This window comes from Tasmannia lanceolata, unplaced genomic scaffold (genome assembly GCF_043159265.1).
Source record: "Tasmannia lanceolata isolate RefF3 unplaced genomic scaffold, GAP_Taslan_0.1 ptg000054l, whole genome shotgun sequence".
Lineage (NCBI taxonomy): Eukaryota > Viridiplantae > Streptophyta > Magnoliopsida > Canellales > Winteraceae > Tasmannia > Tasmannia lanceolata.
The window spans coordinates 3,080,074-3,106,632 of NW_027518731.1; the positions used below are offsets into that span (position 1 = coordinate 3,080,074).

At 37.7% G+C, this 26,559-nt stretch overlaps 1 protein-coding gene across 1 annotated transcript in view; it reads right to left on the minus strand.

The window, feature by feature from the left end:
* Window positions 1-26,559, minus strand: part of LOC143864689 (cullin-associated NEDD8-dissociated protein 1-like) — a 55,380-nt gene that overhangs the window by 14,979 nt on the left and 13,842 nt on the right. Inside the window, exons 12-28 of the mRNA XM_077375443.1 lie at window positions 23,704-23,788; window positions 23,530-23,631; window positions 23,321-23,419; window positions 17,329-17,439; window positions 17,180-17,263; window positions 16,964-17,104; window positions 13,665-13,757; window positions 12,316-12,437; window positions 12,034-12,196; window positions 11,372-11,614; window positions 8,704-8,952; window positions 8,320-8,505; window positions 7,962-8,108; window positions 7,711-7,827; window positions 7,214-7,382; window positions 5,792-5,869; window positions 5,534-5,672 (exon numbers count right to left, since the gene is read on the minus strand). Coding sequence (XP_077231558.1) covers window positions 5,534-5,672; window positions 5,792-5,869; window positions 7,214-7,382; window positions 7,711-7,827; window positions 7,962-8,108; window positions 8,320-8,505; window positions 8,704-8,952; window positions 11,372-11,614; window positions 12,034-12,196; window positions 12,316-12,437; window positions 13,665-13,757; window positions 16,964-17,104; window positions 17,180-17,263; window positions 17,329-17,439; window positions 23,321-23,419; window positions 23,530-23,631; window positions 23,704-23,788 — 2,328 coding nt within the window. The remainder of the gene's footprint in view (window positions 1-5,533; window positions 5,673-5,791; window positions 5,870-7,213; window positions 7,383-7,710; window positions 7,828-7,961; window positions 8,109-8,319; window positions 8,506-8,703; window positions 8,953-11,371; window positions 11,615-12,033; window positions 12,197-12,315; window positions 12,438-13,664; window positions 13,758-16,963; window positions 17,105-17,179; window positions 17,264-17,328; window positions 17,440-23,320; window positions 23,420-23,529; window positions 23,632-23,703; window positions 23,789-26,559) is intronic.

Sequence of the window (26,559 nt, forward strand, 5' to 3'; positions counted from 1 at the left end):
AAGCTGCTACATGCTGTCCTGGCAGCGTTTCTTGGATTTTAAGTGAGAAATTCAGGTTTTAAAAATCTCTCCTGCATCCTGAGATTTCTAAAACCTGGAAATATGGGAGGATCTGCTACTCTCTTGCTGATAGAAAGAAGGGCGAGAAGTCAAAAACGACAGCTGGTCCGCTTCTTCTATTGTCTCTAAGCTACAATTTTGAAGAAATCCTGGATTCTAAAATCAGAGTATCCAAACGGCCCCTTATGCTCTGTTTGGTTGCCGGGTTTTTTTTGTGCCTGGGAGTTTTGTGGGAGAGTAAGTTAAATTTTGGTCCCATCCCATGTTTGGTTGCCTTTTAGCACTAGGTTTATTTTAATCCCACTCTTGTAATGATTACTTGTGGGGTGAATTTTTTAATCCCACTTTTGTAATGATTGCCTTTTCATCCCATCCCAAGATAACCCCTGGAACCAAAATAAACTCAGGAACCAAAAATAAGCTTGAGAAGAATTTTTTTCTACCCAACAGTTCAAGCAACCAAACAAAGGTTTTTTTTTCTCCCACCATATCTCCCAGGGTATTTTTTTCTCCCACATAACCAAACATGGGATTTTTATTTTACCAGGATACTTCCAGGACTTCTTTTTTTCCCACCTATCTCCCAGGGTATTTTTTTCTCCCACATAACTCCCGGGAACAAAAAAAACCCGGCAACCAAACAGAGCATTAGGGTTTCAATTCCAGTGTTTTGGCACTTTCAGATCTCCACGTTTGAGTAGAAATGATTTTCATTTCTCATACTCTCTGCTCTGATACTTCATATAAAACCAGTGATTTTTTTAATAGCTACCTATGAGAAGCCTGCTATGATGTAAAACCTGTGATTTTTCCCTTCCGGAATCTAGGGTTTTGAAATTTATGTTTATGGGTGTGCATCGTAAATCCCAATCCATCACTACCTCAGTACTTCAGGAATTTTTTTCTCACAAGCTGCAAGACAAAAGTGATAATAAATCAACACTTTGCCATGCATTATTTCTGATTTTATTTAGTCATGACTCTAATTTTCATTATAAACACTACATTTAATTGATTTAAGGTTTCTGATACTTTAATTCCTGGTTTTCTTCGGACATTTCCTGATGTTTGTCACTTTCGTGATATTATCCCAATAATTTTACAAGTATTACATTTCTCTATATTGCCTGTTGTGTTATCCTAAGGAAAACCTCCAGATTGACCAGAAAAAATCCTAAGAAAAGGAACTGTCACCATGCTTTTATTGCCTATTATTTTCAGAACCTTCATTTAAAGCATAAAACTGGAACTCTGTTTCTTGAGAATAAGTTAACCTATGCTGCCTGCTATCGTTATTTTTTGTTCTGAGCTGAAGACCTCAGGGTTATTTTCCAGGATATTCCAAATTAATAAAAAAATCTATTCTTTTGTAGCCTTCATAGTTTCCTGGGCCTTGGTTCTTTTTCATTATTTTTCTTCTTTTGTTAGAAGAAAAGTTACAAGATCTTTTTATGTTTTCTGTTTTCCCTTTTTATCTTCTTACTCTTTGGGGGCATTGAAATTCTAATCTCTTTATACAGTTGTGTGACCATGGGATTTTGTGGGTCATGTTTCTGAAGTTGTTTGCTTCTTATGTATAGTCCCTACTTTGGGATTTTTTTGGAACCCAATAAAATATTTTTGGGCTTTGTTCTAATTCAGTTAAATTGGTTGCGTAATCGACCGTCCATCCGATAGCGCTCTCATCCCGTGCCCTCTTCTCTGTTTCTAAGAGATAAAAGCCAGCTACCTACTATTATTTTCTGAGGTAATTAATCCATCTAAGCCTTATATATACTTTGTGATAGTCTTGATTCCCCAACATTGCTCTACATTGAATGACCTTTAGGTCTTAAAATGTAGTCACAATTAAATGATTGATCAATGATCCACAATCAATATGAGTATGCTCATTTTGAACAGTTAGAATTGTCTTACTGTTTTGAGTTCTGTTGGACACACCAATTCCCATTTACTTTCAGAGGAATGACTAAGGTAGTTTATTTGATTAATGGAAAATGAAAATATTTTCTTCATTTTTCACTTATTTAATTAGTTGCTTGAGGCTGTAGTTGATAGAAAGCCTTAGTGACAGGCTGACAGCCCATCCTATGAGCCTAAGACAATACCTGGATTAAATAGAATGTATTTCTTTTCAGTTTAAAACAGTTTTAATGCACTCTTTTATAAAACATTTATTTTTTCTCTTCCCCTGCATCGCAGGGGGTTCATCTCTCTCTCTCTCTCTCTCTCTCTCTCTCTCTCTCTCTCTCTCTCTCTCTATATATATATATATATATATATATATATATATATATAATGAATGCTTTGGATCACCCCAAAAAATGTGGGACCCATGTGATTTGGCACTCTAGCTCGTATAGGGACAAACAATTTTCCCATATATATATATATATATATATATATATATATATATATATATATATATAGAGAGAGAGAGAGAGAGGAAAAAGATTGTACGCGAGTGTACCAACCTTATGGTACGCTCGAGTGCCCAATCACATGTGGGCCCACATTTTTAGGATGATCCAAAGCATTCATTTGAAAGGCCCTTATATAGATGGGGTGTGTACTAAAAATCAGCTCCATAGGATCATCCTAACCCATCCATTTGTGGAGGTCAAAATGGACAGACACTGTTTGTCCACAAATCTGCCCATTTTTGCCCTCCACTTTGGAGGGCTTAGGATGATTCAATGGAGCTGATTTTTTGGTACACACCCTATCTATGAGGGTCTTGCAAATGAATGCTTTGGATCACCACAAAAAAATGTGGGACCCATGTGATTGGGCACTCGAGCGTACCATAAGGTTGGTACGCTCGAGCTTACAATCCTTTTCCTCATATATATATATATATATATATATATATAGAGAGAGAGAGAGAGAGAGAAAAGTGAGTCTGGTCGGCAGACCAGAAAACCCCATTCTGCTCCTTCCACTCTTTAAGCCGTTAGATCATAAGTAATAAATCCTGGCCATTGTTTGTTTTGAGAAAAAAACGAATGAAGCAAAAACCCATTCGTTTTCTACAAAGTGGTTTTGAAATGGGTCTTTAGGAGAAGAAGGGTACGGTTTTTTGAAAGATCTCTACAGATCTTTCCGGAAAAACAAAACCCTCCCATTCAATCGATTGCTTCAAAATTGAAAAAAAAACGAAGAGAAGAGAGTGAGAGAGAAAGTACCTGTTATATATATGGAGGTGGGTTTGCTTCGTCGTGGGTTTGCTTCGTCGTGGGTTTGCAAATGGAGGTCTGCAACTTTGTAGAGATGAATGGGTTTTTGCTTCGTCGTGGGTTTGCAAATGAACCTCTGCAACTTTGCAATCGATTGAATAGGTTTTTGCTTCGTCGTTTTTTTCTAACGAACCTCTGCAACTGAGTAGAGAAGAATGGGTTTTTGATTTTTTATACAAACCCACCTCTGCAACTTTGTAGAAAACGAATGGGTTTTTGCTTCATTCGTTTTTTTCTCAAAACAAACAATGGCCAGGATTTATTACTTATGATCTAACTGCTTAAAGAGTGGAAGGAGCAGAATGGGGTTTTCTGGTCTGCCGACCAGACTCACTTTTCTCTCTCTCTCTCTCTCTCTCTCTCTCTCTCTCTCTCTCTCTCTCTCTCTCTCTCTCTCTCTCTATATATATATATATATATATATATATATATATATATATATTCAAAGTTCGGTTCTTCGGTTCCGGAACCGAACCGAGAACATTAGACCCGGAACCGAACCGAATAAGTTCGGTTCTTCATCAGTGGAACCGAACCGGACCAAAAATAGTTTTTTACAGTTCGGTTCCTGTTCGGTTCTTCGGTTCTGGTTCGGTTCTGGCCACCCCTAGTTAGGATGATCTTATAGATCTGAGTTTTGGTACACACCCAATATATATATATATATATATATATATATATATATATATATATATATGAGAAAAGTGAGTCTGGTCGGCAGACCAGAAAACCCCATTCTGCTCCTTCCACTCTTTAAGCCGTTAGATCATAAGTAATAAATTCTGGCCATTGTTTGTTTTGAGAAAAAAACGAATGAAGCAAAAACCCATTCGTTTTCTACAAAGTTGCAGAGGTGGGTTTGTATAAAAAATCAAAAACCCATTCTTCTCTACTCAGTTGCAGAGGTTCGTTAGAAAAAAACAACGAAGCAAAAACCCATTCAATCGATTGCAAAGTTGCAGAGGTTCATTTGCAAACCCACGACGAAGCAAAAACCCATTCATCTCTACAAAGTTGCAGACCTCCATTTGCAAACCCACGACGAAGCAAACCCACCTCCATATATATAACAGGTACTTTCTCTCTCACTCTCTTCTCATCGTTTTTTTTTCAATTTTGAAGCAATCGATTGAATGGGAGGGTTTTGTTTTTCCGGAAAGATCTGTAAGAGATCTTTCAAAAAACCGTACCCTTCTTCTCCTAAAGACCCATTTCAAAACCCACTTTGTAGAAAACGAATGGGTTTTTGCTTCATTCGTTTTTTTCTCAAAACAAACAATGGCCAGGATTTATTACTTATGATCTAACGGCTTAAAGAGTGGAAGGAGCAGAATGGGGTTTTCTGGTCTGCCGACCAGACTAACTTTTCTCATACTTTTATTATATATCTTAAAATATTATATCACTGTATAAACATGGGAAGTGCTAGTCTATCTGCTCCTGCACATATAATACCAACATATGTCCATGTCTAACTTGTTTGAACTGGAATCGAGTAGCTTCAAAGCCAATTCCAGCTAAACTAAGCCACACGGCTGATGATAGCAAGAAAACTCAAGAGGGGTGTAAGAAGTTATTATTTCAATGTACAACTATTTACAGTTCCATTATTTATATCTTATGCCCTTGGAAGAAGAACTAATTTCCCCAATGCCACCAAAAAGAAAAAAATAAAAGAAAATATGAACTTCCACTAGAAATATAGATCCTTTCAAGGAAAATTAGAAGATCCACAGGTCATCAAGGAATAGGGCCCATTATGTAATCATCAGCTCAGACTATAGTACTATACTAATTTAGCATGTGCAATTTCATGATGGGCTGCATTTATCTGATCCGTTGGCCATAAACACAGTGGACCCACATCGTTTGGGTGATCCAAACCATTCATTTGATGGACCCTGACATAGATAGGGTGTGCTGAAAAATCAGCTCTATAGGATCATCCTAACCCTTCGATTTGTGGAGGTTAAAAACATACAGATCTGTGGAGATTTATACCCATCCATTTTAACCTCCATAACTCGAAGCGTTAGGATGATCCTATGGAGCTGATTTTTTGGGTACACCCTATCCATGTCAGGTCCATCAAATGAATGGTTAGCATCACCCAAAACAACGTGGGTCCAACTCTGTTTCTGGTCGACGAACTTATCTTGTCGATCGACCAGAAACACTTCCCTTTTATGATAACCAGTCAACCAGACATAACTACAATACACTATCATGAGCCAAACCTTATGCGGTTCAAGGAGGCAATCGCTCGCAGAGCACTCCGGATCATGTCTTCATTACGATCCACTTCTTGCTTCACAGCATCTTGCTTTGGCTTGAAAATGATAGTCTTTTCAAGAGGATCAACCAAAGAGTCCACAACTGTGTAGTAAAAAATGGTTAAGACCCTGAGACTCGGTCCGCAAGATATACAAAGGTTGATCCTTTCTCGTATCAATGGAAACACAAAGCAATAAAAATCACTTAATCATTACACTTACCTGCAAGGACAGCAGCAGGACACTTGTCGGCAAGTTTTGAGAGGATAAGATGGCATGGCATTTTAACATCATAATGATCTGGAAAGAAAGGAAAGGTCATGATTAAATAATCATTAACGTCTATGCTTCAAAGAACAACATAGCCAACAAGGATTATACCAACTCAAAGTCCTGTTTTTTTTTTCCTTTATTACCCAAAGATTGTTACATAAACAGGGGATAAGATGTCCCCGATGAGTGTAACTCCCAGCCAAAAGGCTACATCTGATAAAAAAACGTGTAAGATGGATTTAAGCAAAAGCAACACCAATCCCCTCGCCATGGAGGAAAATGAGACTGACATTGAGTCCAAGAAGACACCAGCCTTTGCCAGCTGATCCGCCATTTCGTTAACTGATCACAGAGTCTTGTTTTCTCCTCTCTTCCTAGTCACAAAGGTCCAATTCTTCCATTTTTTTCACCTTTCTATAATTTCAAAATTAGAAACATACTCCAAACTCCAAAGTACAAACACATGCAAAGTTTTGTACACATGTACATGCAAGAGTGGGTTTTTAGAAACCCTTCTGAATGTAGCCCAGAAATCAATTGAAAATTCCCAAAGTTGATAAATAAAAAACAACCACTATTTCCTTCTCTCTTTACTGTTTATTATCGGATCCGAAAGATGCAGGGCCACTAGATAATGTCAGCACACCATCAAGATGAAAAGATGATGTCATGTTTTTTTTAATGGCAGCTAATTTCATTAAAAAGGACCAAGATGGACAAATACGGAAAGAATAGAGGCGAAAAAACAGCAATAAAAACAAAAATGAGAAAACCAAGGCGGTAAAAAATTAAAAAACTCCAAATCTTCCTACTCCACCCCTTGTCTAGCAAGCCCATCTGCCACCCCATTAGTGGAACAACGAACATGCTTAAAGACAATTGGTGAGGTCCCCACCCACTCTTGAATCTTGACAAAAGATGACGTCATGTTGACATCACCATATCTGGAAAAATATCAGCTCTGCTGTGAATCTTTTTATCACTTGTTTTTGGTTGTGAAGGCTTGAATTATAGACCTAATGGGGCAAAGTTGAGCACATAATTTCTTCGCAAAGTATTGCACATACTACTAAAACCCACGCAAAGCTCTGTACACATGTTTTGTTGATGGCATCTAGATGTTACTGAGCCAGGTTTGCTGGGTTCTCCATTTCAGAGCCTACACTTGAACATTTTCAGAGTTTCTTGTCTTATGTTACACATTCCAAAATAACTTATTACGGCACAAAATTATTTAGGCATCTGTAGAACCATTTCAAATCATAACCCTTCCATGCTTACAACAAAAACATAACAGCAAGGAGGCATGAATCAATAAAACACATTAATCATAGAATGTAAAAGGTTAAAACAGAAGAGCGGAATACTAACCATCCAAACCGGATTTAAGATAAGGAACAATGAACGATGATGGGTTCACTTGATCAAGACAACTGTCCAGCAATGTGTCTACACATTCAAAAGCTGCTTTTCTAAGCTCAAGACCATCATCTACAACATGCTTAAAAGGACCAAGATCAACAGTCCTTATCAATTCTTGCTGCATTGCAAACGGTAAGTTAATAAAAGTTACCATCATAAACATATCATTGAAAAAAATGTTGGAGGGTGTCAATGGGCAAGATCTGAGATCAGTTAGACTCATCCATTACCAAACCCCAAAATCAATTTAGCCCTTTAATATCTCAGCCCAAAACTGGCCAAATAAAATCTAGATTATCTCCAACTACACCTGACACAACCAACACTTCTGGTGGACTTGAGAACTGAGGCCCACCACAGTTGTGTCCAAAGTGTAAACACTTAGACCCTTTTGTATCCCTCATTAACTATGTCTTACCCATTAAAAAGTGCAAAGTATTGCATACCTTAACAACAGTCTGGTCATATAGAAGTGGCAAAAGTTCTGGAAGTAGACCCTTAATAAGATTTGGCTTATTGTGAGCTGCAGTACTCAGAGCTAGGACAGCCGCACGTCTAACATGCTGCAAAACCATTTAAAGAACATATGATGATATTACACTCCAGCAACATAGATCTATTTTATTCTAATAATGTTTTTTTGAATGGTAAAATTGAATCTTTTTTCTTCAAATAATCCCAAAATGATGTTACTTACGCGGTCACCATCTCTAATTAGCATCAAGAATGAAGAGATCTCAGGGTATATAATATCATCTATTTTTTCTGGTCGCTCAACAATAGAATATTTTACAGCAATCACAACCGTGGCTCTTGTGAAAGCCGTTGGACTAGCGATTCTCACCTGTAAAAAGTATATGGGATTAACAAAGAACTTTGCATAACAAAACTAAAATAAATTCAAAACTCCGCAGTGCTACACAACCAAAATACCCATTATCTCGGACAAAAACACAAAGTTAAAAATAGTAATCAGATATACGTACTTTTCGGTGGCGATTCAATATTTAGGAAATGTCGTTTGAGTAAACCTTTGATTTTATTGGAGTTTATACCTTAAGCGCAGGGACGAGCTTTTTGGGTTCAATAAGTGCAATTTTGCCAAGACATTCGGCTACAACATTGCGCACTCCCTCTTCCTCACTTTCACAGTGGTTAAAAAGCAATTTCAATATCTTCTCGACATCTGTATCCTGAAACTCAGTCTGACCAGCTTTATCAATAGAGTGTCTTACAATAACCTGCAAGATGGGAGAAGAATATTTAAAAAGATTGAAACAACACGTTAGGACATGTAACTTTAGTACATAAAAGCAAGGTTTGAAATTTCGGTGCCAATTTCGGTTTCGGTGAAAATCTTATAATTTCAGCTGAAAAAAACGAAACCGGCCGAAATTTAAAACGATGCCTAAAAGAATTCAAAAACCAAGTAAACACACCTCTTTCAAGGAATGAAGCAAAAGGTACTGCTTCTTCTGCTGGTTATCAATTTGATCCAAGATAAAAGGTAAGTATTTGGACAGATCCCCAACAGCTATATTTCCAAGGGCATAAGACGCTGCTGATTTTATTTCTTCAAAAGGAGATTGGAAAGACTCAATAACAATATTCTCAATATGTGCATGTGGGCTTAAATCTTTCCTTCTCCCGATTTCTCCTAGACATAGCAAGGCCAGATGTTGTTTAGCCTGAAAAACAGGTGAGGAGCAATCACTCAGAAATGAAAGCAGAGAAAGGAACATGATTTCGAATGTTATCAACAACGAACGGAAAAATAAGTAATAAGACCGGGAAAAACTGCTATCATGGCAAAAGGCTGTGAACTTGTGATGTTTAGATATCAGCACTGTCATGTTCTGATATTTCCGTGCTTTTAGTATTTAAAGGGCTGTCAAAAGGTTATTACAGTTCCCAAAAAGCTCTGGCAAGTGGCAACCCAATTAAAGAACAAAAGAAAAGCTAGGACTGCAGAAATATCAAAACATGACAAGTGCTGATATCATTTCCCTATCATATAATGTACCCATAGTCCCTTACAAACAAACTAGAATTGGTGAATAAGTATTTTCGCAATCACGTATTACAAATACTATATCATGCAGTGTATAATACGTTACGATATGTGCATCATGTATTATGTGGAACACATGATAAAGTAAAATTTCCACTATCTATATGATATAGTAAAATTTCCACTATCTATGAGCGCGTGCGTGCGTGCGTGTTTGTGTGTGATTTTCAAAATATATATATGATATGCATATACAGGAAGGGAGGAGGGAGGAGGGAGGAGGGAGAAGGGAGAAGGGGGGATGGAGTGTTGTGAACTTGTGATGTCATTGCAGCCACAAAAATTAGTCATCCCACCTCCCAACCGTTCCCTTTGTTTCCTAAAATGGGTAAGACAGTTGTGGTTTCCTCAGCCAATAACCCAAGTTTTATTAGGAAAACGGGGGAAAACGAAAACAAAGGGGCTGTGCTGAAGAGGATGTAGTAAATCTGACTGGACATGAGGTACCTAAGAGGGATATCTTTCGCTATCTTGGTTCAATCCTACATAAGGAATGAGAGATTGAAGAGGATGTTAACCACAAAATAAGAGCAGGTTGGTTGAAGTGGAAGCATGCTTCAGGAGTTTAGTGCGACCGTAAAATACCTACCAAGTTGAAGGGAAAGTTTTATAAGACAGCTGTGAGGCCAGTCATGTTGTACGGTTCATAATGTTGGGCAACCAAGAAGCAGCATGTGCATAAGATGAGTACAGCGGAGATGCAAATACTTAGATGGATGTGCGGCCACACAAGATTATATAGAATTAAAAATATAGACATCCGTAAAAAGGTGGGGGTGGCACCAATTGAGGAGAAGATGAGAGCACCACTTAAGATGGTTTGGGCATATCCAATGTAGGCCTTTGGATGCTCCAGTGAGAAGAAGTGACTCGTGCCAAGTTGATGGAGTAAAAAGAGGTAGGGGAAGACCGAAAACAACTAGGGTAGAAACAGTGAGAAAAGATTGGATGGCTAGGAACATAATAGAGAACATGACCTTGGATAGGAGAGAATGGAAGAAAATGATCCATGTAGACGAACCCAACTAGTGTCAGGATTAGACATAGTCAATTTGAGTCGGGTAGATTCTTCCACCTTCTTCATGAAATTTTTTTAAAGGATTCATTAGCCAAGCAGGGTACCTAATCCCAAGAACAACTTATCCAAGGATTTCTTTCACCGTGGAGAACAGCCTAAAAAGTACATGCTCCCTACATATATGAACAATAACGTACAAACATGCAAGGTTTTAAATTTCGGTTTCGGTTTCTGTTTCGGTCGTCATGGAAACGGAAACATTAAATTCATGGAAACATATGCAAATAATGAAAGTTTTTATTCTTTCAAAAAAAAAACATGTCCAAATGATGAAATTTTAAGATGAAACTCTGGGAAATGCTAGAATAAGCACAAACACATACTTAGAAACCATCACATAAGCAACAAAACCTCCATAACAACTTAATCACATCCAACACCAAGTGGCATGCATTGTTGGCTATCACACGTGTCTAGAACAAGTCATAAAAGAAGTACAATGTAAAGAAGTATAAGAAAGTACAATGGCCAGTTTCACCTCTAAGGACCTCGACTCTATGACAATACCACATAGAGTTACGAGGTATTATTGGTCCCATGCTGATCTGAGTCATCTGACATCCCATGCATAAGATACGGTTACTTTGCCGTGCAGTTCAATGATGTTACCTAACAACTATCATTCTTTGTATTAATGAAATGAAATGAAAGCAAATGATAACACCTTTCCATATTTTTTGTCATTCTGACCATTTCGGTCAAATTTTGGGAATTTCGGTCCAATTTCGGGAATTTCAGTCAAAATTTCAGGGAAATAATGACATGAAAGGAAATCATGTAAATTTCATTCGGTGGAGATGGAAATGGAAACATTTCAGTCATTTCAATGAAACTGGGTATAGACATTCTTCATATTTGTATCAAAGCACCTTCAATGAAAACCCAGTATAGACAGTTGCTTGATATTTTAGTGTAGTCAAATCCAACATGCAAAAGATTTTTCTGAAGAAAACCTTACAGAATTAGTAGTGCTACTGTCTTTGAGTATGTTTATAAGCATTTCTACGGTAGAAGCACATCTCTGATCACCGGCAGCAAGGCAAAGAACAGCGACACATCGAGCAACTGAATAGAGAGCTTGCTTTGTAAGCCCACCATACTGGGGAGATGGTTTAGCACTTGAAAGTAGATAATCTAGTAGTACATCAAAGCTTATATTCGATGAATGGACTAGTAGAGCAGCAAAAAAAATTTGCAGCGCCTGCAGTATTGAAACAAGATGGATTTTAGTGAACGCAAGAAGCATGTTGAAGCAACAGCAAACTGTCACAAATATCATTCTCGGGAATCTCTCGGCAAGGTAAAATCTAGGGATATATTAATTTTTTTTATTTTTTCGGGTTTATATTCTAGAAAAATGATAAAAATAAAAGTATTTAATATATAAAATTTTAAGAAAAATATAAAATAAAAAAATCGTAAAAAAATCAAGATAATATCGTGGTATTATCGCGATATTTTATGATAAAAATGAAAATACCGCTATATTTTCAAAATCTCGGGATTATTCTGGGATTTTTTCGTTTTATCAAAATGTCGGGATAAAAGAGAGATGTTTTGAAAATATCAAAGATATTTGTGACATAGGCAGCAAATACCAGTATGAAGTTCTGTTCATACTTGAAGGGCTTGACCCTGCAACAAAGAGCTTCTTATTAATATGAGTGCTTGGGGAAGAACTTTATATCTAACAGTCAAACCAATATTTTGGTTTGACTTCCTGTCAGCCATCAAAGTGCAGCAAAGTTCCAAAGCCAGAGCTGTCATATGCAAGTCCAAATCACTGCACACAGAAATGCATAAGATTGTGAGAATAAGGCTTCACGGCAATATGCCATATAATCCAGTTCATACCTTTAAAAAGGGTCATTATGATGGACCTAGAGCATAGCTTAGTCATACCTTATCAGAGTTGAAAGTTCCACAATTATAACTTCATATGCAGATGAACCAATTCTGTCACCGTACGCAACAACAAGGGAATTCAGTGTCCCCAGTGTTGCCTGCCTCAATGCCCGATTAGCCTATTTTGAAAGAAAATTATGCCAGAGTGTAACATTTTCAGTTATTAGACAATCTACAACAAACTAGTGGAAGTAAGAATTATAAGAGGAATTCTAAACTCAGGGGCACTCTTGCAAAAATGGGCTGAAAGGGCGTCCCCATTGGCTGCAAGCTAAGTTATAAATTCCATTTAGTTCGCCGTTTCGTTTTGGCTACCAGAACGGAACGTTTCGGTGTTTCGTCCGTTTCGTTCAAAACTTTTCGTTCCGCTATGACGAGAGAAAAAAAAAATTAATAGTTAAAAATATGAAGAAAAAAAATCAAAAAAAATAAGAAATTGTGAGAAAAATAGAAGAAACAATTAATTGAACAAAATATGTAGAAGATCCAACATTTACTTAAAGGAAAATCACTATCAGCTGAAATGCATGTGTTGACCAGTGCCTAACAAGATGAAAAAAATTTAGGGACCAAATTATGAGACTTTTTTACAAGACTTCTGGGATTTAATAATGTTTGGACATGATAGATTTTATGAAATTTTAAAATTAGAAAAATACCCCATCGTTTGGAAGTTAGGATTTTAACCCGACCCATTTTTCTCGAATTTTGTACTAGAACTGGAATGTTCACTTTTTATTCTTTTAGATTTGGGTTTTGAAACTATTTTTAATAGATCCAAATGGAGGTATTCCCTTATTTACATGTAAATTTTAAGTAAATGGACGATAAAAATAGTAAAGACATTTAAAATAGGAAGAAGAGAGAACCAGGAAGAAGAAAGAGGAAGAGATGAAAAAAAAACAAGATTTGGGGAATTCCAGACGAAACAACACATTCTGCCTGTTTCGTCCGGAATTCCGGATTCCGATGGAATTCCGGCCGGAACAACCGGAATTCTGACCAGAACGGAATATATGGGCGTTCCGTTCCGGATTCCGGCCCGGAACAGGAATTATGTTCCATTCCAGCCCGGAACAAGAATTCCGGTCCATTCCGGCGGGAACGGAACGGAATTTATAACTTAGGCTGCAAGTCACCATCATGCATTTATGATGGCTGCAAGTTAGAGCATTAAATGCGTGATTGTGACTGATGGCCAATGGGGGCCTATTTCAGCCCATTTTTGCAAGGACACCCTTCAGTTTAGCATACCTCTAATTATAAAAGAAGACACTGATTCATTCAATCATGCAGTAACAAATGCTATATATTTACTATTAAAAAAACAAATGCTATATATCTACCTTCCGCAGGAATGTTGTTAACTCTGCAACAACTGGTTGCAAAACACAGGATAGATCAATCTTCAGCGGCGAACTAGCAATTACAGCAAATGCCTGGACAAGCCAATTTCAAAGTTAACGGAATGAAAGAAAAACAGAAAGCACTAGAAAGTGAGAAACAAAGGCACTAAAAGGGATAAATAAAACAAGTACAAGGACCTGGATGTATTGATAGTGTTAGCTGGCATTAAAGCAGACCAGTTTATAATGGGCATTTTATTCAAAGGTTGCAGTAATTGAAGAGAGATGAAAATTCTTAAACCTTTGAACGAAGAACAGAACCATCACAAGAAAATTAGGGGCTGAGGTGGGGGGGTGTGGTGATCCCAAAAGGGGGGAAAAGAAGCTACTAAGATAACGAAATAAATCAAAACATATTGTAATTATACTTACGTAATTGGGGGGCTGGTAGAGTTGAGTGGGATAATTACAACCATTTGTTCATTCAAAATTTGTTTTCATAAAAATATTGGAGCTTTGTTAGGCGGAGAGCTCTAGAAATTTCAACAATAGCAGTGATACTTATTTTTCTGAAACCGTTCGACATGAGGTTTTTGCTTACAAACAGAAAATTCAAAGAAAACAAGATTCAGACAAAGATCAGAGTTCATTTGTTGATGAGTAGCATGCAAGGTTGCAATACTGTTCGTGAAATTTCCATAGTTATATGGTGTCATTTGTGGAATTTGACTACGCTTCAATCAGAAACCCATCTCAGATCATAGATTTGTGTAAGGTTTTGAATTTCAATTTCGGAAACAGAAACATTTTTGGCTTTGGTTGGAAAATTAGATGGAAATTCTGAAAAATCACCAAAACATATGCAAATGATAGAATTTTAAGATGAAACTTCAGGAAATACTAGAATTAAGTACAAATACACACTTAGAAAACATCACATAAGCAATATAGTTATTCATAGTGGTTTAATAACATCGAACACCAAGTGAAATGTGTTGTCGTACATATCTGATAATTCAGTACATCACATTTCACATATTATACATATAAATATATATACATAATACATACACCACATTTCACATGCAATTCATATAACTATAGTTTACTACTAATGTACTTACATTTTTTGTTTCGATATGCTATTCGGTTTCGGTATCGTTTCGGCAGGGATAAAAATGGAAACATTTCGGTCAGTTTGTGTCAGTTTCAGTGAAAATTTAAAACAATGTGGGGTTCTCTCTCAATCCTAAGACTCTTCCAATGTCGAACAAGGGGTTCAAACTTTATTCTCATAAAGAAATGAATATGATTATGTTTTTCTAAGCCGAAAAACAGGCAAGCTGATCGGAACCAGATATAAAGTTAGAAGGCCCTCTCACAACTTCCCAGAGTCCAGACGGCTAGACGAGTTGTTTCTCATATTAACCTGCCTCTTCTGAAATTTAGCCATGAAATAAAAATGTGAACAAGAGGTAGGTTTTGAGCCAAACGAAACAATAATAGAGATACAAATAGTCCTTACGTCTTTACCCTCATTTTTTTCACCAAACATTTGGATGAACGAGAATTTATAAATTACTATTTCCTTAACCTAGATCTAATGTATTCCTGCCAAGCCTAACATATTGTGTGGTTCTAATGGTTGACCACTTTAGTATGTATTGTCCATAGATGATTTTTATCACTTGATATGAACTATAATAGCTCTGCCAAACCGGAATATCTTATGTTTGTTAAAAAAATTATGTTCCCTTCATGGAAAACCAATTTAAAACTAACACAGTATGAGGATTCAGAAGCCTAATGCAGCTAGAAGGCGCTTGAGGCATGAGCAATGAGCAATGAGGCAAGGCATAGCCAAAACACTTCGAGGCATATGCTTCAAGGTGTACAATCTCCATTGAGGCATACACCTCGAACCTAGGGATGCAAACGAGCCACATTTAGATCCGTTCGACCCATGCCTATGTCACGATCCACTCAGATTCTACCATCTGTGTTTGAATCCAACTTCATTCAGAGTCAGTCTGCTGGACCATCAAAGATCCAACAATGAAATAAAAAACTATTCTACTACCATTAAAAAAATTATGCAATGCATGTTAGTATCTAGTTCAATGAGTGAATATTTACATGTTGATTATGAAAATACTAAAATAGCCTTAAAATTTATATTACACCATGTATAATAAAATTACTAAAATACCCTCATATTCTGTACTAACCCATACAAAACATGTGAGAATAGTTGTCATTCGTCGGACCCTATTTAGATTTGGAAGAAGCCCACGGATTTTGAAAATGGGTCCATAAATTTTCGGACCCTGGTTGGATCCTATGGATCCTTCAAGGATTTTTCGAATCAAAATTTGGGTCCAAGATCCATTTTAATTGAATTGGATGATGAGGATTCATCCAACCGTCTGGGGTACAACACGCTATTTTACAATGCAACCATTAATAGAATTTGAAATCTAACACCTCCGAGTGAGTCTTTCAAAAGGATCTATTGTTTGAACGTGAAGTTTTTGAAAAATAAGCACACACTGCAACAGTGAGTAGAACTCCCTCCCCAATTTTCTCATATTTTTCCTTTTATACATTCTACATTTTCAATAAAACTTGATTGTTTATTATGCAATAAATTTATTAAGTTTATGATCACCAATCTCATATTTTTAATGAAAACTTAGTCAACCGCATCCAGGATAATGAGCAGTACTACCCATTACGTGTATGATGCTATTAAAGGCTCCAAGTAGCCAACGAGAGACAAGTGGATTAGAAATAGAGGCAATAAGACCACAAACCAAACCTATGTACACAATTGGAAATGAAGAAGACATTGGGAACTGTGCCGGTCATTGAATATCAGCACAACAATCACTGACTTCCAGGACTCTAAAAGAATTCCGAAAAACAGATTTAGTTTATTATTTTGGGAACATGAAGCATTTATATGAAAAAAACAAAGGAATATGGGTAACTTAATACTTTTCCACTAGTATAAATAATATTACAACTTTAAAAAAAAGATAACCAAATAAAAGTACTGGCGCCAGTACATGTCCATGCATATATTGGTAAAGGAACCAACAAAACTACCTCAAATTGCAGTAATGCACACATGGAGAGGAAAGATAGGTCAACATTTTCTAGTTGGTAAAAAAACAACACCCTGAAACAGATCCTTGAGAACTATTCCTTTTTGGAAGCATTATTAAAACAAAAATTGAAGAACCTACAAAAAATATCCACTCTACACAAAGTCATTGTTATTTTCTGGAAAAAATTACCTTTACTGCTGTAAGTCGCGTTATCTCATTCCCCATACGATCAACAAGGACTGGAAGGCAAGCAGGTAACTCCGTTTGGAGGTTATCACCAAAAGTTGAAATGACCAGACCCATGCAAGAAATAGCGCACTCCTTAACCTCCTGAAGAAAAATATGTTTCTCTAAGAAAATAAAGAAAGAGTACATAAAACAATTGCGATCCGAAGTTTGACCAACCTGATCTTGATCTTGATTAGCCAGACGTGTCATGATGGCATTATAGATTGGATGAACATAAGGTTTGAAATCAAAAGCACAAGCCTTCAACACATAACAACTAGTGTTAGCAATAGAATTTTAACATTTCCAAGCCAAAGAATTATCACCTGAAAATTTGGGCGTACGACATGGACAAGCTCTCCACAGACTCTTAAACCCTCAGCAGTGACCTTGTAATAGCGCTCACTAACAGCTGATAAAACAGGAGTCGAAAGGGCCTGGAATAACATTGATTGTACATCTTCATTAAAGGACCAAGCAATGAAATCCATCTCACAATTTTTAAGACAGTCATATGTTAGGATGAAATACAATTCAAGCATATTTCCTCCAGATTTTATAAAATTCTATGAGGTCTAGGGCAAAATTGCACTTAAACTAGAAAGGGGAACTTAGAATACTCATTAGAATTATCCTTTACTCCATGATACAGAAAGTAATGTTTTATAATTAACAACACTCCTAAATATAAAATTATTGGAAATCTAGTAGTCACACTGTCTATTTTCAAGAACCGAGCCTAATTTGCAGAGGTTACTCTCTTTAACACAAATGACATGGTTAACTGAACAAGAAGAGAAAGCCCCCTGAGCAACTCATAAACAATGCATAGAAAGGAAAGGGAAAGCTCATCCCATAACTATGTATACCCCCAGCCTGTAGACAGGGCAGACAAAAGAAAAGAGAAAGCTCCTGAGCAAAAAATACCAAAGCACAAAAAATGCCAGGTATGGGCAATGAGAAAAACAGAAAGAAATGAATAAAAGACTGATATCCCAAGTGATCATTCGAAAAGGTATGCATAAGCTGCCAAAAAAAAATCTCACCTCAATCCCTACTGATTATTAGAAGGCATGGGTGAGTCAGGAGGATTCTACGCCATGCAGAAAGGAAAAATAAAGTCGGTAGAGAGAGTGGAATGAAGGCTTCTACCCAGTGCAATCTAAGAAAGAGATACCCCTTTCTCGGAATAAAGGACCGATTATTAGAAGGGGTGGTTGAGTCAAAAGGATTCCACCCCATGAAGAAAGTAGGAACAAAGGTGGCGGAGAGAGAATACTGAAACAACCTCCGATGGAATTTATTCTTGTCAGTTCCCAGTAACAATCTGACAAAGAGGTACCCCTTTTCTAGAAATTTGCTTCTATATGGATGGTGCAAACTCTGAGGTTTACGGGTTATTACGGAGAACCTTAGGAGCTCAATGAAGTAATTTCCGATTAAAATAGCCCAAATCAATCCCACATTCATATTAAGCATTCAGAATTAATCAACCCGCCTAGGATGCTTACTTTATGCTAGCCGATAAGATAATTCAATCAATGAACTTAAGATCAATCTCAAGCATGCAATGACCATAACAATTCTCATCCAAGGGAGACAAAAATATATCAATAGTTGCAATAAACAAAGGGAAATGATTTCACCACAAACATGTTTTGATACATGACGCTCATGTTGCTTGTCTTTTATATCTAAAGAGCTGTAAAAGGGTTTTTACGGTCCCCAAAAAGCACTTACATGACAGTTAAATGCTCAAAGACAAGATACATGAGTGCATGTATCAAAACATAGTTGTGCTGAAATCATTTCTCTAAACAAAAGGCTCTGAATTATTCAAACTGATAAGGAGAAAATAAATCTAGGGCCCAAAATAACCACCTATGAAGGAAATAAAGGTCTCAAGAATAATGGTAGGAGTCTAAAGGGTGGAGGTAGGTCAAATAATGTCTAAAATAATTAATATGGAAGTACGAAGGATCTCACCAGAACCATTGGAAAAAAAAAGGGGATCTCACCCTAGTAGAGCAACCCATCAACCTAGAATCTCATGCATCGGAGGCCCAAGAAAGAAGTGGAGGAGCACGGAAGGTCCTAACAGTCCCAATGTGGCGGCGATCAGCGGTATGATGTGTCCGGAGCAGAGAATATGATGTAGATATGGAAGTGTGCAACCCTAGGCAGCAAGAACCTAGAAGGAATGAAAATACGAAGTAATGTACTCGGAGTGGAAATCAACAAGAAACTATCCCGGACAGCAAGCTATGGAGCACAGTCAGTGGACGAACAAGAAGAGCAAAAAAAAGGGGACAAGAGGTGATTGTTTTAGGATGAACAACCCCCCATAAAACAGTTCCAAAAGTCCTAAGGATGTATGAGACTAGGAAACAGAGAAGATAGCAAAAGTGAGAAAGTGGAGAAAGGTGGAAAGGAAGAGGTAGGAGGTGAAAGAGATAGGGAAAATAGTGATTGTTGCAATCAAGATTGCTAGAAACAGTCAAGGGACTGCTTTAGAGGGGTGGACCATAGAGATTTGAGGTAAAAGTAGGAAGGAGAAAGAAACGAAGAAAGAAGAAAGACGAAGAAGAGGCGAAGAAAAAAAGAAGAAATAGAGTAGAAAATGGAGGAAGGATACCTTACGCATAGGATGAGAGATTTTTCTCCTTTTTCGCATCAAAAGGGGTGGAGAAACTCCACTTGCGACTGCTCTTTGGGGGCTGCGCAAAAATCACTTGAAAAATTAGGATTTTCCACCTCCTTAGGTCTGCTTTTAGAATGTTTTAAGTGATAGGTTGAGGGACCATCCCTACTAGCCAATAGGATATAACATAAGTGAGTGGGTCTACCGTATAGAGTATGGACCATAGGATATAAGATAACTTAAGTCAATGGTGAATGATTTATATGCTCCTACTTAATAAACAAAGGAATAAACACACTTACCGCTAATAAGGTATGAGATAAGATGATGTGGGCCCTAGGAGATGTGGACAATCCCCACATCTAGTCTCCAAAAAATAGCAATAACTAAAATAGAGTGTGCATAGAAATAAAAACTAACTTAAATAACCATGATGGAAACTAATCAAAACAGAAAGCCTCTAAAAGTAGTTGTTGATCTAAGATGGATCACAACAATGGATGTAGAGCCAATAAAAGACTACAACTTCCACATAGATATCCTCATTTCTCCATGGAGAAGCAATTCCCAACTTGCACACTTAATACTAACATCATAGGCGAAGCACATAATGTGCTTTCCAAGAAGATTATTGTTGAACAAAGATGGGAGCAAAAGATAGGCGTAGATTACTGCCACACCTATTAGTGGTAAAGGTTCGAGTTCTTGGCAATTTGTGTGCAATAAGGTATAATTTCCTCTCGCCTGAAGGAAAGCATAGTCAGACAATTAGGTAAAAAAGTAGTTTGGAACTAGGTTTTATGATAACATTAAATGATGGGGAGGCAAATTAACTTGGAGTACGTTGGAAGAGAGATTACATTCCTAGGTTTTGGAAGAGAGACAATTAGGCAAATTAACATTAAATGATGCGATTCACCAAGCTAAGTTCTCATCCAGGTCCTTCCCTATGCTCACTCTTTGGTTGGGGAAACCCATTTCCACAAGTCAAGTTGCAAGTAGTTCCTATTCGACATGTTATCGATTGAAAAATTATAAAAATTATGTTATCCAATGGATACTTTCTCGCTTTTGAATAATGATCTTCGAGGCCAAAGAAAAAATCAATATGCCCTTATATAATGCAAAAATTAATCTGCTCAAGTACCAAACAATGCAGAAATTAATGCAGTCTGATAGCAAATTGATGTAGGGAAAGATATTCCAGCACATCAAAATTACAAACTAGATTGAGCTTTAAATCTCAGCAACTTAAATGCAAACAAAAATTAAAAAAATTTCAATCCCAATCAAAATAAATAACATCCAAAATCAATCAACAATGAATTAACCATAGTTGCCAGGATGGGAAGTGAATGAGAGAAGCAATTTTGGAAGCAAGGGGTCTAAAAAAGAGAAAATGGGAGAAGTGACGAGCACTACAAAAGCAATGAGGAATGTGTGGGAAGCGTCATGGGAAGTGAACATGAAGCATGTGTTAAGCCTCATTAGAAGCGAATGAAACGCTTCATACATGCTGGGATTATCAGTAGTTAAAAGAACTTCATGGCTGATTATAGTTACAATTCCCGGGACTTGTAGTTTTACTACATGCTTGATGTTTTATTCATTTGGATAACGTCAATTTTTTTAATGGTGTATCTAACGTCAATATTTAAAAAAAAAAATCATGAAAGTTTTATTTGAAACTCAAGATAAGTTTTTTAAGTTTTAAATACACTCATTTGATAATACTAAAATGAGATGCACTTTTCGGAAAAAATAATCACCTACAAAGGAAGCGTACCCTTAATTAAGTTTCCAAAGTGAGCTTTTGACCTGATTAGGTAGCTTATGGTAACCGCAGAATTAACAAATAGAAAATGTACAAAATAATCAAAAGCTTGAAATTCCAAGCAAATCTCTGTAAAACAGCCAGTATGAATCATTCTGAAATGAATCTCCCAATATTTAATTAATTGAAATTGCAGAAACAGAAAACGTACTTACAGATTACATAAAGGTTTAAAAAAATAAAACATACGTAGAGATTACATAACGGTTAGAATCACCCCACGTAGAACATAAAACCTTGATGGCCTACAAAAAACAGCTTACAACAACCGAATTGAAATTTCCATAATGTCTACACTAACGCCCTACATATCTTTCCAATAGAGACCTCTTAAGCTCCCAAATGATATTCAAGTTTCACATTGATGGCCCACAAAAACAGTGTAAAACAACTTAATTGAAATTTCCATAATACAAACAATAGCCCACATCTAAAACTATGTTAAAACCTTGAGCTAACAAGAGACGGTCCACCACAGAGCTTGCTACTTTAAATAAGACATCAAAAAAGCAAAAGAATCAAATACCATAGAAACCCCCTTTATTCTTGGTGGATGCCCATGCCATGAACACCCTTGTCTTAATGACAAATTGACCGTCTAACCCCTTTTATTTTAATTATCATGTTCTTTTTCCTTTTTTTCTGAAAGAGAAAGGGAGACATAGCAAAGAAACTTCATTATAGTAGGAAAAAACACAATATAGATGGGACAAGATGACTCCTCCCAAATAAAATGTCACAGCCCGTTAGAAAACCCTGTAGACAAAGTCCTTTATAAACACCTCAAGACAGAGAATCCGCCATGGATTTAAATTTCGGTTTCGATTTTGCCCTTAGCCGAAACCAAAATTTCGGCTCGAAATTTCGGCCAAAATCCGGTAATAAAAAAAAGTTTTATTTTATAATTTCTAAATTTCGGCCGAAATTTGGGAAAAATAATATTTTAGAAAATTCAATTTTTCAAATTCGCAAAATTTTGGATTTTGGCCAAATTTCGGATTTCGGACGAAATTAAAACCATGGAATCCGCCACATCATCCACGCTCCAAGGGAGGAGAACAGAATTGGGTGATAGCATCCTACCCAAATTAATATCTCCACTATTACATTTGATAACTACCAAGGTCCCAAACTAACTCTCAACACCCGATCTATGCATTTGAAGATTCTCCCTCAACTAAATGACTTCGTAGCAGTCCAACTAAAAATTACAAAGGCCAAGAAGAAGCACCTGAACGTAGAACCAATGAAGCCGACGAGTAAACCTTGATGACCTCGCCCAATCCATCCCAAAAGACACCGAGAGCTACTGTTGAAATTACAGAGTTTACAGTACACTCTCCCTCACGCCCTCTTGAGGTAAGCATAACATAACTATATCTAAGATAACCAAAGATTTTTGCAAAACATAATACTTATCCACAATGATTTTGCACCAAAGGGCTTATCATTCCTCCCACACCCTCCAAAGTAATTTCCCCATAAGCGCCTTATCCCCCATCTTAATATATCTAATAGCAAGACCTCCATTCTCCTTAATTTTACATACATCATTCATACAATTAGGTGTCTGATTTCCTTTTACAATTTAATTCCCTTCTCCATTCTTGTTTGATCTGGCCCTAACTCTGTTAACTTACTTTCCAACCTTTAAAGTTAAACTGTTCAATGCCGCTGGAAGTTTCAAACATTGCATCGGAAAAAGTTAACCAAACCCTCATTGTTCAAGTACTCCAGAAAATCACAGAATGCACATGCACAAGAAAATTAAATTGCAGCAGCAAACACCTTCTTAGGAGAGCAACAACATTGAAAAGATATGAGATCAAGGTTTGCTCATTACCTTGATGAAAGGGTGGAAAACAGAAGGTGAGTGTGACACCATGACTAATCTAGTACAAATGAGAGCCTCAATCTTCAAATTTGAGGTGGAAGATTTGTCCTGGAAGAGAAAAAGGAGGTGAACTGGAAGTATCATATGTGCATCATATGAGCACACATAGAAGTGAAACCAGCCATCAATCATTTCTCACACATACAGGTTTAACTTACACTCAATGCTTTTTCAATTCCAAAAACCAGTGATCCAATATGGTCAGCGAGGCAGTCTGGTAAGACAACAACAAGTTCTTTTAACACAGAAAATGCACCAATCTGCACACAAATTAAAAAGCAAATCAGAATTGTCCCACAATGAGTCATCAAATACTACAACACTTTCCCTACCTTCGTTTTGATGGACTTTTCTCGCAGCTGTCTGTTTATAGATTTAACAATTTTAGATACTTCTTGTTTCAGCAACCATAACGGACTGCAACAGATAAAAATTAGCATCAGCTGCTACCAAGGTGTAGCTCATTTCCAATAGACACAAAATGTAAATAACAAATTGAAATGAAATGCGATAGTACAAACTGCAAACCGCATTTAATCAACATTGAAATTACTTTACGAAGTACAACACACCAGTGTTCCACAAAACGAAAATGTTACAAAGATCATTTTTATTCGTCATCTAATGTCTTGTAAAACTTCCCACAAATTTGAATCAAGTATGCATTGGTTGTTTAGATTAGTGTTTCAAAACTTGAACTCAAATGAGAACTCAGGCTAGATAAAAGGGAATTGACTCAAACTAGTTAATGAGCGAAGTGGTCAATTTTTCATTAACTGAAGCGAGTAAAAGGGAGCCCTCCCCTTAAGTTATTAGATGGGCAAAGGTGATGACTTTGTTGGGATCAGAAAATTGGATGGAAAAGATGTTTGACATGTGGAAAGCCTAAGAGAAACCATGTTGTAAGGATCATCATACACAAACAATATGGACGATGTGCTTGCCGATGATTAATACCCGAAGAAATGATCGGTCTTGACCCTTAAAGAAGAGCAAGCACCTCTGCCTCAGCAATCTTTAACTCTAATAGGACCAGATAAGCAAACCTAACTATACTTCCACGATCATTATTACTCCCCAAATACCCACTGGATTGAGAATGGAAGAAAGAGCCATCAAAATCACCGTTTAAAACATTAAATTTCCACAAAACCGACAAAATGAAAAAAAAAAAATTTCGGATTTAATCTCTAATGAAACACATACCGAAACTGAAATGCATACTGTATTAGCGGTATACTATACCAGCATGTGTTACATATTTATACTAATATGAAATGCGTATGAAATGTTATGTATGTCATTTATCTTGAAAAACTTTTCTATTGCACACTTTCCATACCATCCCCCAAGTAGGCAACAACTCAACAAGCAAATCCTCCACAAGATTCACCCTTTTCAGGGAGAGAAAATCAGTAGACCAAACCTCAACAATAGCTTCAATAGTCCTAGGCGTACACCAACTCACATCAAATAGCGGAAAATGAAGGTCCCAGCTTAGTCGAGAAGGAACACAGAATAAGTGGGTAACAGTCTCCTCAATAGGTCTGGCACATGATGCATCTAATCAAGATACACCAATCTCGATGTATGAGGCGGGCAATTGTCAGAATCTTATTAAGACCCGAAACCCAATAGAAATTAACAAACTTGGGAGGACCTAGGAGAGACCGCAACCTATTTGCGTGTCGTCAGAACTCGGAAGTCGTACTTGTTGATCCACTCCAATTCTCACATTGAGTGTTTAGTCCAAAGAAATTGTCATTTTCCATTGATATAAGCAATCAGAATGAGTAGGTATGAAGAATAAATTGAGAAAAAAATCCTAGGAGAGGATATTTTTCTTCTTTATAATCAATTTAATGAGGAAATTTTCAAAATGCACATGAAACATCTGAATGTGAAAGTCCATTGGTATCTCCTTAAGAAGGGTGAGGATAACCTTCCTCCACATGAATTCAAACCCACGTGAAGTTATAGACAAAACAATAATAATAACAGTAATGGTGATAGTTACAATAAATAAACGGAAGAATTAAGACGGATGGGTTGAATTTTTTCCAACGCGGGGAGAAAAAACTAGGGCGTCGACTCGCGGCTCCCTCCTTAGGGCGACGAAAACCCTAGGGAGGGGAGCTGGTCCTCTCTCTCTCTCTCTCTCTCTCTCTCTCTCTCTCTCTCTCTCTCTCTCTCAGAATGGATTCGGGGGGAGGGGCCGGGAGGAAGGCCGTCGGCTGGCCAAATCTGGCCGGAGAGGCCGGGTTTTTGCGCCTCTCTCTCTCTCTCTCTCTCTCTCTCTCTCTCTCTCTCTCAATTGAAGGCTCCCAGTCATGATGTGCTGGTGCCATGGAAGGCTGCGGCTCTTCCATGGAGGCCGGATCTGGAGCTGTGGAGGCTGGATCTGGAGTGTAGTTCTGCAGCGGAGGCCGGATTTGGGGCTGTGGAGGCCTAATCTGATGTCGTGGAAGGCCGCAGCCCCTCCGTGGAGGCCGGATCTGGAGTTGTGGAGGCTGGATCTGGAGTGTGGTTCTGCCGCGGAGGCCGGATCTGGGGATGTGGAGGCCTAATCTGGTGTCGTGGAAGGCTGTGGGGGCCGTGGAGGTCATGGAAGGCCCGTGGGTTGTCGGATCTAGAACTGTGTAGGTTGTGGGAGGCCATAGAGGCCGAGGGTTGCCGGATCTGTAGGCCGTGGAGGCTGTGGGAGGCTGTGGGTTGCCAGTTTTGGCAATGGAGTCGCCGGATCTGGTTGTCGAAAGCCGTGGGTTTCGGATTCGAGGTCGTGGGAGGTGGCGTGAGGCCGGATTCTGATTTTTGGGGTTAGTGGAAGTAGGCAATGGCGTGGATGGCGGAAGATAGACCAGATTTAATGGGACTCACCTGAGCTTTGTGGTGGTGCGAGGCGGAGGCCACCGGAGATCGGGGTTTTCGAGCGGGATTTTTGAAATTTAAATTCACCAGTTGGAATGAGGTGGAGTCGTCTGTCTGGCATGGCGGACACGTATCCTGACTCAATGGAGCCCACAAATTTGGCACTTTTTGTTCGATTCGATTCAAGTTAGGCTCTTGGGTAATGTAATGGGGATGGGTAAAATAGAACGGATATGTAAGCTAACTCTACTATATGTAAGGGGTACTGTTTTAGCCTGTTAGGGGACAGCTTGTGCCGTATTTGGCTCTTTCTTGGAATA